This window comes from Xenopus laevis, chromosome 5S, assembly GCF_017654675.1.
Source record: "Xenopus laevis strain J_2021 chromosome 5S, Xenopus_laevis_v10.1, whole genome shotgun sequence".
Lineage (NCBI taxonomy): Eukaryota > Metazoa > Chordata > Amphibia > Anura > Pipidae > Xenopus > Xenopus laevis.
Genome location: NC_054380.1, coordinates 16,539,949 through 16,559,618, shown reverse-complemented (window position 1 = coordinate 16,559,618; position 19,670 = coordinate 16,539,949). Strand labels below are relative to the sequence as shown.

At 41.6% G+C, this 19,670-nt stretch overlaps 1 protein-coding gene across 4 annotated transcripts in view; it reads left to right on the top strand.

Moving 5' to 3' along the window:
* Window positions 1-18,471, top strand: part of prox1.S (prospero homeobox 1 S homeolog) — a 53,257-nt gene extending 34,786 nt beyond the window's left edge. For 2 of the 4 annotated variants that reach the window (XM_041564258.1, XM_041564256.1), the window contains exons 4-5: window positions 399-593; window positions 17,773-18,471. In XM_041564258.1, coding sequence (XP_041420192.1) covers window positions 399-593; window positions 17,773-17,958 — 381 coding nt within the window. In that variant the 3' untranslated portion in view covers window positions 17,959-18,471. Of the gene's footprint in view, window positions 1-398; window positions 594-17,769 lie in introns of all 4 variants that reach the window. The other 2 variants (XM_041564257.1, XM_041564255.1) reach the window with 1 other exon arrangement.
* Window positions 18,472-19,670: the final 1,199 nt, after the last annotated feature.

The window sequence follows — 19,670 nt, the reverse complement described above, 5'->3', positions numbered from 1 at the left end:
TATAAAGGGTTTCTCAAGAGACCTGGTGAAGATTAAAATGACTACCTTTTTAGATCAGAAGACTAGACGGCCAACTTTGTTTCTCCTTCTATGTTAAACAAAGCCTCCATTGGAGCTGCGTGATATTTCTTCAGGAAATACTATAAACGATGATATCTTTGGATATATAGTAGGACTACGTAGAACGGAATTTTTAGTGCAAGATGGTGACAGTAGGGTGTGCAGGAGGTAGAACATGCTGTTACCCCAAACTCTAACTAAGCATACTGTATAACTAGGTGTCAGTTTTCTAGATTTTGGATTAGCCTCAAATATTAAGAGTGTCTTGTTAAATGCCACATGGTACTTTCCATGTTTATAGGGCATGAGTATTAATTTCGGATCATTGTCTATTACAGTTCAACAGATGCATCACCTCCCAACTCATCAAGTGGTTTAGCAATTTCCGTGAGTTTTACTACATTCAGATGGAGAAGTATGCCCGGCAATCCATTAACGATGGCATCACCAGCACTGAAGAGCTTTGCATCACCCGAGATTGTGAACTGTACCGAGCTCTGAACATGCACTATAATAAAGCCAACGACTTTGAGGTATGCTCATCTATGGCGGTGGGAATTAGCTGTGTGTTGGCTTTAATTGCCTGCATATCATTGTCATGCACAGCCCTGAAAGGCGTAAATATGGAATGGCATACACGGGGTTTGGAAAATGAAATGACAGGACACTGTCCTTGCTAATTGCCATTAATTAGTTGGTTAAATGAATATACTTTGCATTTTTTGCAGAAGGTTCTTTGTTACTATGTTTTTTTGAAGAACCATGCTTATAGTCAGTTATCTAAAACTCAATAGATTATCCAAGTACCCATTTTGAAGACCTGCTGTAAGTACGCCATCCCAGGGAAATTCTGGTTATCTGGTTACTAGAACACAGCATAGCAAATGGCTTTATAGTTAACTACCTGAAATAGCTAAATCAAAGCAGTCAACATACCACTGTGTGTTATTCCTTAGGGTAGACAGAAGGAAATTGTAGAAGTTGGTTGGTTATCTCATAGTGCAAGTCAGCTCATCCCTTCCCTAAATAACTCTTCACATCGTTATACCTCCCTAGACTAAATTGTACAAAGCCCAACTTGTTAATTTATAAGTTTTTATCTATTAATATGAGTAAAATGAAATAGCATCCATATATTGCAATGGCCCATCAACCAAATGATCAGTACAAGTGGTAAATGAGTGAGATGAAAGTACTCTTATTTTGCTCAACAAGGAAAACCATCAATTGAATCATAACTGAGTAATTCAATCATTTTTGTAGCTCAACAGTTGTTGACCCTTCTTTTGGACACATACTGGGGCAGATTTATCAAGGGTCGAATTTCGAGGGGTTAAATCCCTCGAAATTCGACTGGGGAATAGAATCGAATAGGCAATTCGGGCGAATTTACGCGCTGGTGGATAGTCGAATGGGCGAATATTCGCCAGGCGAATAGGCGCACGATCGAATATTCGCTCGAAGGATTTTCATTTGATCGAATGCCTTTTTATTCGATCAAAAACTTGGAAAACAAGCCTATGGGACTTTCCCATAGACTTTTAAAGCAATTCGGTTGGTTTTAGGTGGCGAAGTAGGCAGTCAAAGTATTTTTAAAAGAGACAGTACTTCGACTATCGAATGGGCGAATAGTCGCAGCGTTTTTGCGCTCGATCTATTCGAATCATTCTACTCAGGCAAATTTACACCAATTCGATTGTTGAGGAGCACAAAAAACTATCGAAATTCAAGCTTTTTTCCCTCTATTCATTCACCCGAGCTTGGTGAATGGGCCCCTTAAAGGGATACTGTCATGGGAAAAAAAAATTTTTTCAAAATGTATCAGTTAACAGTGATGCTCCAGCAGAATTCTGAACTGAAATCTTATATTCAATTTTGAAATCTGACATGGGGCTAGACATATTGTCAATTTCCCAGCTGCCCCAAGTCATGTGACTTGTGCTCTGATAAACTTCAATCACTCTTTACTGCTGTACTGCAAGTCGGAGTGATATTACCCCCTCCCTTCCCCCCCCCAGCAGCCAAACAAAAGAACAATGGGAAGGTAACCAGATAACAGCTGCCTAACACAAGATAACAGCTGCCTGGTAGATCTAAGAACAGCACTCAATAGTAAAAACCCATGTCCCACTGAGACACATTCAGTTACATTGAGAAGGAAAAACAGCAGCCTGCCAGAAAGCATTTCTCTCCTAAAGTGCAGGCACAAGTCACATGACCAGGGGCAGCTGGGAAATTGACAAAATGTCTAGCCCCATGTCAGATTTCAGAATTGAATATAAAAAAAATCTGTTTGCTCTATTGAGAAATGGATTTCAGTGCAGAATTCTGCTGGAGCAGCACTATTAACTGATTCATTTTGGAAAAATTTATTTTTTCCATGACAGTATCCCCTTAATATCAATGCTAAAAAATGTAGGATTTACCTAGTGCATTAAAATAGGCATCTTATGATAAAACTTGATGCAAAATGGTTTTTTTAGCAAGCACAGCATTTGCTTTATATAGCATCAGTTCCTCTTAGACACAGTTTGCTGATCTTTCAATGTGATTAACGTCCAATATGATGCTGTTCCTTCTGAAATCGCAGCTTGAGCACTACATTGTGGTGTCGCCCTAGCGTGTCTCAAAAATGTACTTGACTTTCACATTCACTTTCTAGAGAGGTTGCACACAGGAGATGATTAAGCACTGTCCCTTCATAAAGCGTGTCGCTGACTGGCCGCTCCCTGTAGTGCGCCCTGCTATAAGCCGTTAAGAGCAAAGTCAAAGTAGACAATGAAGATTTTAGCCCCGTCAGTTTAACTGCAGCATTATGGGCAAGACCCAGAGGTGCTTACAGAAGCAGAATGCACATTCGCATTATTCCATTCATGACTAACATTTCAGATGAACTTCCCATGTTCATATTCACCTTCTTACCCTGGCTAAATAAAAGTAGAATAGCAGAAAGCATGGGGGTGCCCATCAGTATAAATAAAGTTTATTATTCTTAAACTGTATATAGTTCTGACATAGCCCATAGGGCTTTACTGAGGTCATTCATCATACACATTGGCCCATACCTAGAACGAGTTTACAATCTAAGGTGAGCAGTACACTCTGGAGCCAGGATCAGTTTAAAACCATTTTATTAGTAATTTAATATTCTCTGATCTTAGAGGAATATGTTCTTTAGCTCTATCCTCATTCTTATTCATTTGTACAGGTGCCAACTTTGCTACTATATGTTAATGCAATTCAAGACGGTTTGTTATACTGTATATGCCGCTAGGGTTTCCTACATTTTAACTGGGGAGGGGGACCGGTTTTAAGGATAATTTTCAAAGCACTTCCCAAGTCAACATCTTTTCAAGCCACCCAGATCCATGACACATCCCCCACCTTAAATGTTCCTAATTTTGAAATCCCATCCCTGGTTCCCTTTATAAGGAACTCTCCCTTTGACTTTCATACCTAAACTCATATTCATCCTGTTGGATCTCTTGAATAACTTCAGAAATGGCTTTAGTTATAACCCTCATCTTTACGCCTGTTGCTCATCCACTTGGATTGTAAGCTTTATTGGGCAGGGACCTCCTTCCTCCTGTGTCTCTTAACGTAGTTAATGTATTACAAGAGATACAGCAATGGGCACACAAGGAGTGCTATGTAAATGAAGATTAGAGCATACATGCAGATGGAGCACTGGTTATACCAAATGATTCAAGGAGATTTTGGTTTTCTAAATCGGATTGCTCTCAGTTATTTGGAGTAAATGGCTCAAAATTAGGGATGCACCGAATCCACTATTTTGGATTCGGCCGAACCCCCGAATCCTTCACGAAAGATTAGACCGAATACCGAACCCTAATTTGCATATGCAAATTAGGGGTGGGAAGGGGAAAAAAGTTTTTACTTCCTTGTTTTGTGAAAAAAAGTCACGCAATTTCCCTCCCAGCCCCTAATTTGCATATGCAAATTAGGATTCAGATTCGGTTCGGCCTGGCAGAAGGATTCGGCCGAATCCGAATCCTGCTGAAAAAGGCTGAATCCCGAACTGAATTCTGGATTCGGTGCATCCCTACTCAAAATATGGTGAATTCGTAGGGAATAAGTATCCCAATCAATTTAAAATGATCATTATCACATCTACTGCTAATAATGCAGCAAAGAAAATGTAACTTACTGTGATATCCTTAGGGGGGTTCCATCTGTTCATGTTTGGGAGTTGGCTTCACCACAGAAAATATTAATTTCTAATAAATGACTAATTGGGCTACTGGAGAAAGCAATTACACTTTATTAAAGGGAGACCAATGCTGAAGAGTAAGGAACCATTTTTTGTTAGGTAAAGAAAAGGCTAATCACCCTACGCTTTTCACTCGTTCCTAGAACGCACAGTGGGGGAACAAACTGCAGACACATTCCTTTATTTTTCTGCTCTTAAGCTCCATACTTATTATTCTGAGCAATTCTTCTCTGTGCAGTAGATGTTCGTCGATATCAGGAAGCGTTTTGTATCTTGTGTTTTAATGTCCATCAATGCGACGGTGGCTCCTTCTCGTCTTATTGTCGTCGGATCCAGCGGCAGCCCCCTGAGTTATACTTTAAACTGACTTAGTCAACAGCTCTATTAGTTCTACCGTATCGTGACCTTTTTTCAACATCCTTTAAGAAAAAAAAAGATACAGTGTAACGTGGCTTTACTTTTCCTTATTGTTCTTTGTTGGGACGAACAAAGCATTTTCTACAGTGGGTATAGCACATAATTATACAGCTTTCAATAGCGGTGCCTTGGCACATATCAAAGTTCAGAAGAGCCTTTGGAAAAAAAAAAGAAAAAGAAAGATGTTTTGTGGCAGCATACGGAGGGTCTCATCTTTCCTTCAGAAAATAGTTCAAGGCTCTTCTGTCAGGCTCCCCTACTTAGAGCTTTTTCTCCTCCTGCTTCATAAAGTTTAAAGGGGGATTCAGTCGAGTTCTGTGATCTAGTTCCTTTGAAAGATTGTGCACAGAGAAGTCCTTTGACTTCAAGAGTTCACAGATTCATGTCTTTAGGTATCATATGTCTGACCTTATCAGTTACTCTATTTAATGTAGGAGAAAAAGTCTAAACTCTTTGTGTTGGGCTGTTTTGCATCTGTGAAATGATTTGGTGAAAAAGACCATTCGTTTTGATACACCACAGAGAGAAGTCAATTCTGGCTGTAACTTACACTGTGCATCTCTTTTTTTCCCCCTTCTCCCCCTTGTGTTTTGTGTATGGACGATTTCACTTTCAGAATAGAATTATGCAATAACAGCTCCATACAATACCAACCTTTCCTCGCCGCTTCGTCACCTCTACTTGATGCATTGTGCCTGTGTTTTTTTATTTTCCTTTTTATTTTGTAACTGCTCCTCCGTCATCAGGCACAGATAGAGTCTCGGCCAGCGGTAGCCTTTCTCTTGCTGTGACCTACCCTAAGGCCCTCATAATTAATTGTCCTTCCGAGATGAGGAAAGTTCAAAGACAGTGCGTGCAGTTGATGTCTATTGTCTGACATTCAGATCTCCTTCATGCTACAAGAAGAAAAGTTATCAATAGGCACACACACACAAAGTGGAGCTTAATCTAACAGCTGCTAGTAGTTATTATAGTTCCCAGTGCAACGGATCAATACCTTTGTCCATTTATAGATTGAAAAAAAATTTTTTTGGGGCAAGCTATTCCTATTAAGCATTGATTTAGCTCTTTTACATAACCCTGGGCTTCACCCTTTAATGCCAAAAACATGCTTAAACCAATAACACGAGTTATCATTAGGGATGTAGCGAACGTCGGAAAAAAAGTTCGCGAACATATTCGCGAACTTGCGCAAAAATGCGAGCGGTTCGCGAACGGTTCGCGAACCCCATAGACTTCAATGGGAAGGCGAACTTTAACATCTAGAAAAGACATTTCTGGCCAGAAAAATGATTTTAAAGTTGTTTAAAGGGTGCAACGACCTGGACAGTGGCATGCCAGAGGGGGATCAAGGGCAAAAATGTATCTGAAAAATCTGCCTGTGTGTGCTTGGAAGAGATAGTGTAGGGGGAGAGCTGTTAGTGATTTCAGGGACAGATGATAGTAAGTAGATTACTAGCCAGCAAAGCTACCTAAGCTTAAATGTCCCTCAAACCCCTGCAGACTTCTGTCCCTCCAATAACAGAGCAGTATCAAAACGATTACTAGCCAGCAAACTTTCAACTGTCCCTGAAATCACTAACAGGCAGCAGCTCTCTCCCTACACTATCTCTTCAGCACACACAGGCAGAGTGAAAAAACGCTGCAGGGCTTCGGTTTTTATAGGGAAGGGGAGTGGTCCAGGGGAGAGCTTCCTGATTGGCTGCCATGTACCTGCTGGTCTGGGGTGAGAGGGCAAAAAAAAGCGCCAACAATGGCGAACCCAAAATGGCGAACGTCGCGCGACGTTCGCGAACTTCCGGCGAGCGCGAACACCCGATGTTCGCGCGAACAAGTTCGCCGGCGAACAGTTCGCGACATCTCTAGTTATCATAGTTGCCATAAACATTCCTCCCGTCATTGCCAACAAACACATATTTCCTTTTAACAATGAACAAGGTTGATTGTTGAAAGGTAGATAGATAAGAAATAAAGAAAGAAAGAAAGAAAGAAAGAAAGAAGGAAAGAAAGAAAAAGAAAGAAAGAAAGAAAAAGAAAGAAAGAAAGAAAGAAAGAAAGAAAGAAAGTGGAGAGTTGGGTAAGGATTGGCTTTTACCCATTTTTTGCCAAATGAATGGAAGAAAATATGGTCAATTTCCTAGGTATTTGGTCAAAGAATACCCTTGTCTATTAAGCAATAGGCCAGAGTTGTCTTTAGTTGCTGCCAGGCCTGTTTGCACAATATTTACCAGAGCTCCAGTCATGGGACAGCTGATTTCTGCCTAAGGACTATTTGTTACCTGAAGTTGTGCATAAACTAGAAGGAGATCTGTTGGTAGATACACATATGGCCAGACCTTGGTTGGACAGGCCATCAGGAGGGCACCATAAATGGTTCAATTATGAGCTGGCAATAGCAGGTAATGTTGTAGGCAAATTCACATCTGATCAGTTATTTTCTCTTTATTAAAAGGGAATACTCATACAGAAATGACTAATTCAGCCATATGACTTTTTCTCTTCTTTACCAGGCAGATTGCTATTAGGGAAGAAAACAACCAAACTGGAATGTGAGGTTGCCAGCTCCTTGAAAAGCTAGTTGTATGTGGGATGTCGTATGTAGATTCCTTCTGCACTTTTTTTTTCTTTCCTTTTGAATTTAAAGGGATACTGTCATGGGAAAACACGTTTTTTCCAAAACGCATCAGCTAATAGTGCTGTTCCAGCAGAATTCTGCACTGAAATCCATTTCTCAAAAGAGCAAACAGATTTTTTTTATATTTAATTTTTAAATCTGACATGGGGCTAGACATATTGTCAGTTTCCCAGCTGCCCCAGTCATGTGACTTGTGCCTGCACTTTAGGATGGAACTGCTCTCTGGCAGGCTGTTATTTCTCCTACTTAATGTAACTGAATCAGTCTCAGTGGGACTTTTTACTATAACATTCTGTTCTTAGATCTTCCAGGGAGCTGTTATCTTGTCTTAGGGAGCTGCTATCTCGTTACCTTCCCATTGTTCTGTTATTAGGCTGCTGGAGGGGGGGGGGGGTACTATCACTCCAACTTGCAGTACAGCAGTAAAGAGTGACTGAAGTTTATCAGAGCACAAGTCACATGACTGGGGGCAGCTGGGAAACAGACAATATGTCTAGCCCCATGTCAGATTTCGAAATTGAATATTACAAAATCTGTTTGCTCTTTTGAAAAATGGATTTCAGGGCAGGATTCTGCTGGAGCAGCACTATTAACTGATGAAAAAAAACATGTTTTCCCATGACAGTTTCCCTTTAAGGAGCATCTGAAATGGTGTTTCTACTGTGTTTACTTTATGGGAGTGCATAGCTATTCAGATGGATAAAGGGTCCCTTAAGCAGTCACATCTAAATTTTGAGCTGCACTTCGAAGAATAAAAAGTCCTTTCCCAAGACAACCCCATTAATCCTGACCAAACAAGACAGAACTCAATAAAGCCGTCTGTGCTAGAATATACTGTACATTTCTAGGGAGAGTAGGGTCACTACTACAAGCTCTTGGGGCCTGTTGTGCTGACTTTTTCGGAGGTACCAAACTAGTGCCTGGATGAATGAATAAAGCTGTGTTTTTCCACTCAAGCTGAACATTTCCCATTAGAGTGGATAAGATAGAATGGTTCTTTGCTAAACAGCAGACATGCAACAAGTTCCCTGTACTTAAGAAGAAACTGTAGATACTATCGTACGTAGACACAGCTAATACGGCCCTGAATAAAAAAGAACTCATAAAAAATTAAAGTTATTCTTATGAATCTTTAATTGGAAGCAATGAAAAGGGACACTGCCAAAGCCAAGTGCTTTGTTTCCAGATTCTCGTCGGGTTTGCGAGCTATTGTTTTCTTCACTTTCTCAAGCAGTCATTCGCTTTCAGCCGACAGAAGTCACTTATGAAAACAGTTAGGAGACTGCCCTAGGACAGACACCTTGCTTACTGACTGCCAGCCGCTGTCTGATAAGGGTCACTTAGCACAACACTCACTGCTTCCAGCTATCTCTGCATGTTATTCGCTGCAATATATTCCACAGCCATTGTTTTGTAGAGCAAAAGGATAGAATGCTTGGAAATGCCAGAAATCAAGAAAGCCAACCAAGTGGGCTGGAGAGAATTTGACGTTTTTTCATGATCGTGAACCCACCAGAGGGAACTATTTCACAGGTGTCTTTGGAAAACTCGACTGGTTGCTGTAATGGGGAAAAATATAGAAACTCCTATTAATTAGAATAAATGATGCTGATAAATAAGGCTGCAGGATGAGGATAACTTATATCACTAGAGGTCATTTATTAGATGGATTGACGCAAGTCACTGCTCTCCAAAATGGTCTCATTGATTAATATAGTATTGTCCATATTCAACAGCAGTGGATTTATGAGAGGTGGGGGGAGGAGGCTCATAGGCGTCCCCTTTCTTACCTCCACCCATCATTCAGACATTAGGGAGTCCCAGGAGATGAAGGTCAAAACGGAGCCTTGTACTTGCTACCTGCCTTATGGGGCTGCTCTCTGCACCTAGAGCCACAATACCAGTAACTTGACAACCCATCACAGTGTCCATTTGCTGTGTCATTCTTTAGAATTAGAGCTCTTGATTAGAGTGCATTGATAGCTCTTCACTTTTGGGCTGTTGGGTTAACTGAATGGAGCAATGGATAGGTAGCCTGCAGTCCAAACGGTTGAATCATGCTTGATTGACCAGTGTATGGGAACCTCTAGCCGCCATTCATGATCCAATGATTATCTTATTTTATAATCCGTATATAAACATAGGTCTATAAAGCTCCAGCACGTATACTAGTGGTACTATTATAAATTGAATGCTCTTCTAAATACAGCTCCCAGGATCACAGGCATTTCACACCCTCGGCCAACGTGGCATTGAGTGTTTTTGAGCCACAATAAAAGTGGCAAATAGCAGAAAGCGAATCCGCTCAACCCCCCCGCCCCCTTCCCCATTCAAGTCAATAGCTTGGAAGTGCTCCCTTATGCTGAACACTTTAGCCAAGCAGAGACGTTTAGGGGAATAAATACTGAATAAAAAAAAAAGTCCATGTAAAGCAAATCTCCAACCACCCGCTCTATTTATTAGACTAAGGAATAAGGGTGAGTTTTTCCTTCCTGAAAGCTTGTCAAGATTTATTTATTTTCTCCCGTTTCACCTTGCGTACAGTCTGGTCTGTGACACTGATGGTGATTATGTCATTATTTCCCTCTAGGGCTTTGGCACATCTGCAGAGCTGATGCCCATCTTCTTTGTTGCGCTGGCATACGTCCCATATCACCAATGCTTCATTAGCCTTAGCGACTGCCTCCTAGCCAGACAAGAATGCCCAAATCTAAAGCTTCCTTTGTCAAGCCTTGTTCATTTATTCATTTTTGCATTTCTTCCGCACTCTCCCTCTCTCCTTTTTATCTCCTTGTATTTCTAAAGAACAGATGTCTAGAGGTCCCCTCTCGTACCTCTTAAAAGTCACATGGGCCAAATACAAAGTGACTCTTTAACCCCTGTGGGACTGTGCTGACCGAGTATGACCTTTAACCGCATTTTTACCCCAATATAAAACAAACAGGACTTTAAAGTTATAAAAAAACAAACATAAACAGTACATGTATATAAAGTTGGTTGTCTTAGAAGCCACCAGGCCAAGCCGATGAGAAATAATTTAATCTTAGAAGGTGATATTGTTTGTAGAGCGATTATAAGGTTGAACTCTCACTTTTCAGCAGGGGGTTTCCACCATAAATAAAGCACTAATCTTTCTAGAACTGGCCTTATCACTTTAAAGTGTATTTGTCCAGCTTTTGCTGTAGATGTAGGCAGAATGTTTGAAGGCCACATAGCCGGTTGCAACACACTGACCCGTTCAGTAACCAACTTTATCTGGCTGAGAAAGCTCAATTCTGTTTGACAAAGTGCCTTGCCAACTGGTTTACCTTGTCACAGACCTTTAGCTCACAGATTATTGATTATCTCTGTCTCTGAAATCTGCCCCTGAATTCAAAGGACTGCTTGTTTTTATTGTAGAGGGAGTCTGTCTCCGGAATAAAAAATGGTCAGTGCTTGGTCTGTAATATCAGATGCTGGGAAGAAACATAAGGCTAATTCCGCACGTGGTTGAAACTCGGCTGAAGAATCAGCCCCTATGTTGCAATTAGCCCCATTCCTTGCCTGTACCTGGGGGCAATCCCCCACTTTTTTTGCCCCCTGTCTTCCATTGTAAATAAGTTGCCAAGACCTGCAGCCACCTCCGCCAGGCAATATAGACAGGGCTGCCATAAGCCTGCTGATGACTTTTTTTATCTGGACCGACCCCGAACAGAAGCTCTTGTGCCCCTTAGTGCTCTTGCTCTTCTGCTCAGGGCATTAGTGCTCACCTGCAAAGATAATGTAGTGCAGCAAATGGGCAACCATGGGTTCTTTTTTCTTTAAATGGCGCAGCCTGTGTCAAATTTCTGTGTCCAGAAATGAGTGGCATATGGGTATCCAATGAAACACCCCTAGCTTAATCCACATTTAAACCAGGGTACACCAAAGGACACAAGGTATTAGATCCTAACATGTCCCTTTTCAACCTGAGCCTAACAAGGACAGAGGGTTAGAAGGGACATTTCTACCCATGCACAAACTATCCTCTATTGTGACATCACTGATGAGCTCAGCACAATGCTACCCCACCAAGGATTGGGAGGGGCGCAAGAAAATCTGCAGCAATGCTTAGGTACAAAGTACTGTGTGCTGCAGCTGGTCCACAGAAAACCAATACCAATCTGTATATATGCAGGGCAATGGTAAACCCTACAGGTGCCATGGGTATTGTGCCAGCCAACACATCCTAGGGAGCTTTGTAGTTATTGCCTCTGTTTGGCAAGGGCTTCTTTTAACCCGACAGAGCTGCACTTCTGCAGTAAGTGAAGTTGCGGTGAATTTCCACGTTTTGCCACCGGCGAATACATTTTGTGCTGGTGTCAAAATTTTGTACGCGTATCCAAAAAGTTGCTCGCATCAAAGTCGCCGCTCGTCAACACTATTTGGACACCCATTGACTTTAACGCCAGTGTCAAAATTGATAAAAGCATTTTTCGGGAAATTCGCTAATTTTTTGTTGAAGCGTAACGAGAGAAATTCAGCCATCACTAGCGCCTAGTCCTTCCATTGTCTCCTACAAATCCTTCAAAAGTGAACAATTTTTACTACATTTTTTTATTTAGAATAAATCTTTTATTTAGAATAAAAGGTTTGAATGTTTCACTGTATTAACTGGTCTTAGGCTGCTGCAACATATAACAAAATGTAATAATCCTAATGGGGGATTTATATAGGATTTATGAGCCTTAAGCATTCTCCATCACAAACGTGAAACAGAATATTTATTTCCTCACCTTGGGCTGCATTATCAACATCAATGCAATTTCCCTTAAAAGCTGTGGTTTTTTTTATGTTGTTTAATCTGTATGGAATCTCCATGTCTTCCACAAATGCAAAGAAGGAAGGTTTAGTTCACACAATAATTTGTGTCCACCTGCATTAATGTTTTTGTCATTCAAATCGACGCAATAAGACCCAAACATATACATATGTATTTCCTGCTTGATGCTGGGAGTTGCAAAATAACCGCTCCAGGGTCACAGGTCGGACATCTCTTGACCTGGAAATTTTAATCTTTAACAAATGTAAACAAGTGGGGAAATGATGATATACTGTATCATTGGAAACCCCCCAGAGAGAATGTTTCACAGACATGTTTCAGGGGCAGCTGAGGAGGAAACATCTTGCTAAAATGTAGCAGATAACCTTTGTAACATTCTGAAGGCCATTCATGGGAAATTAAAGGGGAAGTTAAACTTCATTTGCAGCTACAAGTAGTAGTTATTGAAGGTACAGCTTACTGTTATGGGGTATATTATCCCCTCAATGACTTCTAATATCCTTATAATTTACAGTAGGGGGTACATTATCCCTTATAATACATGAATGATACTCAGAGTTCCCTGTATAACTCATCCTGCAGCCTTGTGTCTTTATATGGTCACAGAACCCCTCAGTGACTTCTAATATCCTTATCATTTACAGTGGGGGTACATTATCCCTTATAATACACGAGTGATACTCAGAGTTCCCTGTATAACTCAGCCTGCAGCCTTGTGCCTTTATATGGTCACAGAACCCCTCAGTGACTTTTAATATCCTTATCATTTACAGTAGGGGGTACAATATCCCTTATAATACATGAGTGATACTCAGAGTTCCCTGTATAACTCAGCCTGCAGCCTTGTGCCTTTATATGGTCACAGAACAACCCCTCAGTGACTTCTAATATCCTTATCATTTACAGTAGGGGGTACATTATCCCTTATAATACATGAGTGATACTCAGAGTTCCCTGTATAACTCAGCCTGTAGCCTTGTGCCTTTATATGGTCACAGAACAACCCCTCAGTGACTTCTAATATCCTTATCATTTACAGTAGGGGGTACATTATCCCTTATAATACATAAGTGATACTCAGAGTTCCCTGTATAACTCAGGCTTGTGCCTCATGTACACTTATCACACAAATATAAGTTTTGTGCACAATTAAGTAGCTCTGTATGATGATTGATATTTTTCCTCATGTAACACCACTCGTGCGTATGGTTGTCCTGATTTTGCATAAGTATTACAGATGCTCCTCTCTGCTGTGGCTGAAGGCTAATGATAGAGAGGTGGATAATTCCTTTTTTCCAATCTTTTGACTGGATGAGTCTGATCTTAACGAGGCAAGTCCAGCAGAAGACAACATGTGCCTTGACTATCAGGAGGGAGCTTTCTCCTCAGTCAATATTGACTGGACAAACAGTAGGGGTAGGAGAGTTTGTTCAGAGGAATCATGTGCACACAAGGGTGAATGAATTCTCGGTAAAGCACTTGAACTGGCAGGGTCCTTTCCTCAGGTATCATGTTTTTTTTTTTTATTTAGACTTTAGATCTTTCTGGAAAGCTGGCCTGGACAATAGGACTGGGTTACGTAGATGTGTTTGTGAGCTAAAAATATACATCTAATCTGTGTGTGCACATGGAACATTAGTGCTTTATGGATAAATTGACTCTACAGAGCCATACAACTTGGATCTTATGCTTCTTGCTTAGTTCTTATGGGTAGTTACAACAGAAAGGTAGTGCCAATGTGGGCCCCATGGCTTTACCCTAACATCATGGCAAGTCTCCCTATGATAAGCTGCACTGATTAATATAGATGTGTAGCCACCACTTAACTCAAAGTGGTTGTGCACTAGTTGCCCTTTAAAGAATCCAACCAGCTTAGCGCCATATTGTGTGATTGTGTCATCCATTGGGATGGCCAAATATAGTTGCTCCATTAACTTATAGTGATAGATAAACTATTGGATCTAAGACATTGAAGCTTGACCTGATAGGGTCTCAGTATAGTCTGCTCTCCCTCCCACCCACCAGCCATGAGGAGCTCAGATAGTTTTGCCTAAACTTCTTGACCATCTCTAAGCAGCGTTGAAGGGCCCCCAGTGTGTCCCAAAGACCATACAGAGCAAAAATTCTAATTGCCTTCTTGAAAAACCTTTAAAACCCCAAGTCCTGCTCTATACAACTTTACTCATGCCTTATAGGGATCCCTGCGAGAGTTAAAATCTCCCAGCCTTCAGGAAGCTGCAACTGTCACTTTTGTACCCCACCCCAAACTGACAGACAAAAGCCACATATTGCCTATCCTGGAATTTCTCCTTGGCTTGAGATAAAATAAAGGTTGGATAGGGGATGCTGGGAATTGTAGTTCCACCACATCTGGAAGGCTACAAGCTGCTCATCCCTGCTGTCACAAAAACTTATTTTTTTTATTCCAAAGGCAAAATTAAAAAAAAAAAACTTTCCTAATTACCTAAATTGGAAGAGTAGGCCAGAATGGCTTGCCGTCAGCACACACACAACTAGCCGGGGGGCATAAGGATACGGCGTTAAAGAGGCTTCTTTTTTTTGGGTTATGTTTTGTTTTGTGAATCAGAGTAGTAAAAGCCATCTGAAATATTCATGTTGAATTGTCTGAGAAGCAGTTTCTGTTTTATTTACTGCACAGTAGAACAGCCTCAGTGGATTAGTTGGACAATACCCGTAACAAAAGCCCGACAGCTGATGCATGTGATGTTAGGAGGTGACAAAACAGTTAAAGTATGCTTTTGGCTACGGCCAGGCAGTCAGCAGATGCAGACAAAAGGATTTGTGACAAGAATAACTCTCCCTCTCTCTCTCCAAGCTGAGCAGTCAAGAGTATCCAAAATACCAATACCCTTTTCTCCTTCACATTGTCTTCTGCTTACCGTCAGCATTTCATTGTCCTTTTATAGTAAAGAAATCATAAACTCCAACATTCCTAGGGAAACTCACTCAAAGTCCACCTCTAATACCTGATTTGTAGTTTAGTTTAACTGGTCTAGTAGGGAGAGATGGTGCCTATAGTAACAGTGGGATAATAGTCTCTGGGAAGGGAGTGTGACTGTGGGATAGCAGGTATAGTAGGGAGAGATGGTGCCTATAGTAACAGTGGATAATAGTCTCTGGGAAGGGAGTGTGACTGTGGGATAGCAGGTATAGTAGGGAGAGATGGTGCCTATAGTAACAGTGGATAATAGTCTCTGGGAAGGGAGTGTGACTGTGGGATAGCAGGTATAGTAGGGAGAGATGGTGTCTATAGTAACCATGGGATAATAGTCTCTGGGAAGGGAGTGTGACTGGTATAGCAGGTATAGTAGGGAGAGGTGGTGCCTATAGTAACAGTGGGATAATAGTCTCTGGGAAGGGAGTGTGACTGTGGGATAGCAGGTATAGTAGGGAGAGATGGTGTCTATAGTAACAGTGGATAATAGTCTCTGGGAAGGGAGTGTGACTGTGGGATAGCAGGTATAGTAGGGAGAGATGGTGCCTATAGTAACAGCGGATAATAGTCTCTGGGAAGGGAGTGTGACTGTGGGATAGCAGGTATAGTAGGGAGAGATGGTGTCTATAGTAACAGTGGATAATAGTCTCTGGGAAGGGAGTGTGACTGTGGGATAGCAGGTATAGTAGGGAGAGATGGTGCCTATAGTAACAGTGGATAACAGTCTCTGGGAAGGGAGTGTGACTGTGGGATAGCAGGTATAGTAGGGAGAGATGGTGTCTATAGTAACAGTGGATAATAGTCTCTGGGAAGGGAGTGTGACTGTGGGATAGCAGGTATAGTAGGGAGAGATGGTGCCTATAGTAACAGTGGATAATAGTCTCTGGGAAGGGAGTGTGACTGTGGGATAGGGACTACTGTATGGGTGGTGCCAGGGTGATACAATAACACAAGGATGTAGGGGAAGCTGAAGGGGAACAAGTAATGGAGCTTGTGCATCACCAGAATGCAGGAGCGTCAGGCTTCTGCTTAACCTTTGTAATTCTCCGTCTATTCTCTGTGACATTCGTAGAGCTGGCAGGAGAGCTTGGCAAGGCAGGGCCTGAGAGCACTAACAGTGACCGCTAACCTTGGTACGTCCTGACACTTATGATGAGTATCTGCAGGACACAGAAGGCAGGCAGGCTGCTATGTCAGGCTTTTATTATGTGCTGCAGATGCTGGGGACAGTCCGTTTCATAAAACAAATCATCCTTGAAGGTAAAGCCAGTGAGAAGAGGAGAGAAGGGGATCTTTGCTGCATTATTCCAGCCATGCACAATTCTATAGTAGCCACCCCCACTGTCATATCCCATAGTCCATTACTGCCCTGTGTAGTAATGTAAGTAATGTATATTCACAGCCTGGATGTATTTATCATTTCTAGGAATAAGGACAAATCTTTCCTTGGTCTGGGTGCTTTTCAATGCTTTTGTTATTATACAGTATATTAGTGGAACAATCCTTCTTACATAAATGGCAGTTCCCATACCGCTGTACCTTTACCCCATATTGTACAATATATATATGATTTTTTTCTTCGCCCTTCAATGGTTGATCCTGTAAGGCAGGGTGAGATGTATTGGGCTGCCCTCTGAAGCTGCCATAGAGCTACCCTGGGACGGTCACCTATATTTAATATATATCCAGGAGGATTCTGCGAGTTGTAGTATAACAACTAGTGTATAGTGATGGGCGAATTCTCGAAACGCTAATTTTGACTCCGGCAACAATTTGTGGGTGTCAAAATTTACTCTTCCTTTGACTTTTGACGCACATTAAAGTCAATGGGTAATTGTCGCCGGCATCCAAATCGATGCAGGCGCCGGAATTGTCACCGGTGTCAAAAAGCTTTGACGCAGTTTTTCGAATTTATTCGCCAGGAATTCGCGCCTGCTGAAAAAATTCGCCCATCACTATTAGTGTATACCACTGATTTCCATGTGCCTTCAGCCTTCCTGCATTGCCAGAGCCCCCTATACTTCAACTGCCGCCTTGCAGCCTACATTGCCTTTTCTGTTTTGCTGGAGCCCTCTGGGGTCTTTGGCTTTATTATCATTTGTTTGGAGACCCTAAGCAAACAGACCTGAAATGCATATTAACAATAACACGGCGCTCACGTTAAATATTCATGTTTAATAGCCGCACATAAGCAACTCCCCGGTGCCGGCAATGTTTTCTAGAGCCCCATTCTCTCTCCCATAAAAACCTGTTAGTGCACAATCAGAGAGAGCAATCTGCCAGTGCAGAGGAGGCATAAACTTTTTATTCTTTCCCTTCCTAATGATACTTTGCCAGCTGATATCACTATCAAGAGTCCATACGTGCCGGGGCCTTGTACAGAATGCCTTATACAGTGCCATACACAGTGATGAACTCCGGCCAGAAAAGGGGCCAAATGATTTGGAGCCTTCACCAGTTTTTCAAAGAGGAACATGTGGCATTAAATATCTCTATAAATAGCCCCTTTAAATACATATGACAATAGACGTCTGCCATAATTAGAATATGCAGGTGCTCGATAAGCCCTCTCCTTGCTAGCAAAGTACCATCTCAATCCTAACCCCTCTTTGAAGAAGCCCAGACTTGAAACCAAAAACGTTATTAATGCCATTGTCTCCTCGTTTCAGCAGGTTCCGGAGAGATTCCTGGAAGTGGCTCAGATCACGTTACGAGAGTTTTTCAATGCCGTTATCGCAGGCAAAGACGTTGATCCTTCTTGGAAGAAGGCCATCTACAAGGTCATCTGCAAGCTGGACAGCGAGGTCCCGGATATCTTCCGGTCGCCCAACTGCCTTCAGGAACTTCTTCATGAGTAGATAAATTCCGCAGGCTGGAGCCGAATGTATGAAAAGTACATTTCCCCTACTCCGACCCCCCACGTGAAAGGTCTATGTGTGCGTGCGCGTGTAAGTGCTATACTCGGGCGGATGGGATGTGTACGTGCATTCGAACTGTGCAATCTCTTTTATTTTATTGAATAGGATTTTTTCCAAGTAGAGAATGAACTGGATATTCTCCCTTTCCCAGACAGTTGGGTTAGGGGAGAGGCTTTTACATGTAAATATTATGGGGAAAAAAATACTTTTCAATTATATTATAATTATTATAATTATTATCCTTTGGCGAGTTCCCAATATGCTTTTTCCTTTGTTGTAACTGATGGTAACATTCATTAGGCAGTTCTACAAGATCAGGGACGGCCTTTGGGTTGTGCGACCCCTGCAGCCAACAGGGGTGCCATATGGAAAGGGTGGTGAGGCACTAGACTGGACATTCTGTATAAACACTTGAAACACACATATTACAGTAAAATGTATATTTTTATTTTATTCTCAGCCCCTATGTATGCACTGAAGGCCAAGCGTGGCCCATGTTTCAAGCAGATCAAGGAAGCAATGTACTACATAGTCACTGCTTCAGTGTTGAACTGGTACTTCTAGGGCCCACCAGAGAACCTGACATCCACAGCAATTAAAGGTTTTTCTATAGACTAATGGAAATAAGAAAGTGCTGATGGGGAATTGTTCTTGGCTGTGGCCCACCAGGAGATCATCTGGACCCCTGACAGGCCAGTTCGACCTTTCTCTGCTTTATCTCATTGCCAAGGGGCATCCAATGCACTATTTTGCACAGAGCATTATGTATCCGAAGGCCGGCCCTGGTCAAGACACTGGATTCGTTAAACCTGTTCATTTCCATTTATATTAATTTACCTAAAATGTGGGTTTTTTTTTTAAAAAAAGGTGGACTTGAAGGAAAAATATGATCCATTTCAATATAAATTTACAATATTTGTATATAAGTAACGGTGCAGGATTGTCAGATCACTGTCATGAGCTTGGGGAATGTCACCCCTTTGATAAAACACAATTAAAACCAATGCATGGAATTCATTTGAAATCAATTCATATTTTTGTAGGACATATTTTTGAAATCATCCCAAGAAACGATGGGCCTATCTGGTAACCCTTAAAATAGCCCTGTGGATTTATTGACTGCCGGGAGGGAAATGTTTTAATCACGTTTCATTGTCTCGGTCGCTAATGAATTGGGGGGGGGAGGATGTAATAAAAGTCATTAGTTAATTATCATAAAAGAAGAATTTAAAAAAAAAAATTGCATTGTGAAATGTACAGTTTCCTTGTGAGGTTTTGAAACGCTAATTACTTTTATTACAGTCTTCCAAAAGTCTTGAACTGGTTGGGCCCAAAGAGTTAATTTTAAAAGGGGGGGAGGGGATGTTGTCTTTGTTAAAGGGTATTTTGCTGGGGAAGCACAAATCTACTGATAGTGGCAGAAGGCACAATAAGGGAGGGTAGAACTGGAGTCAGGCTGATAGGATTCTGTCCTTTGCCGGGGAGGTTAGAGAGGGAGACAGGTGTTTCTGTCCTTTCATTATGACCGGTTTCAGGTGCACCCTTTAAAGGTGACACTACGGAAGCACCGATCAGAAAGATTACTCAAACAGGAATATCATGTGCCCATTGCTCATGGCTGAAAAGCCTGAGATAAAGGTTGCCTGCGGCGT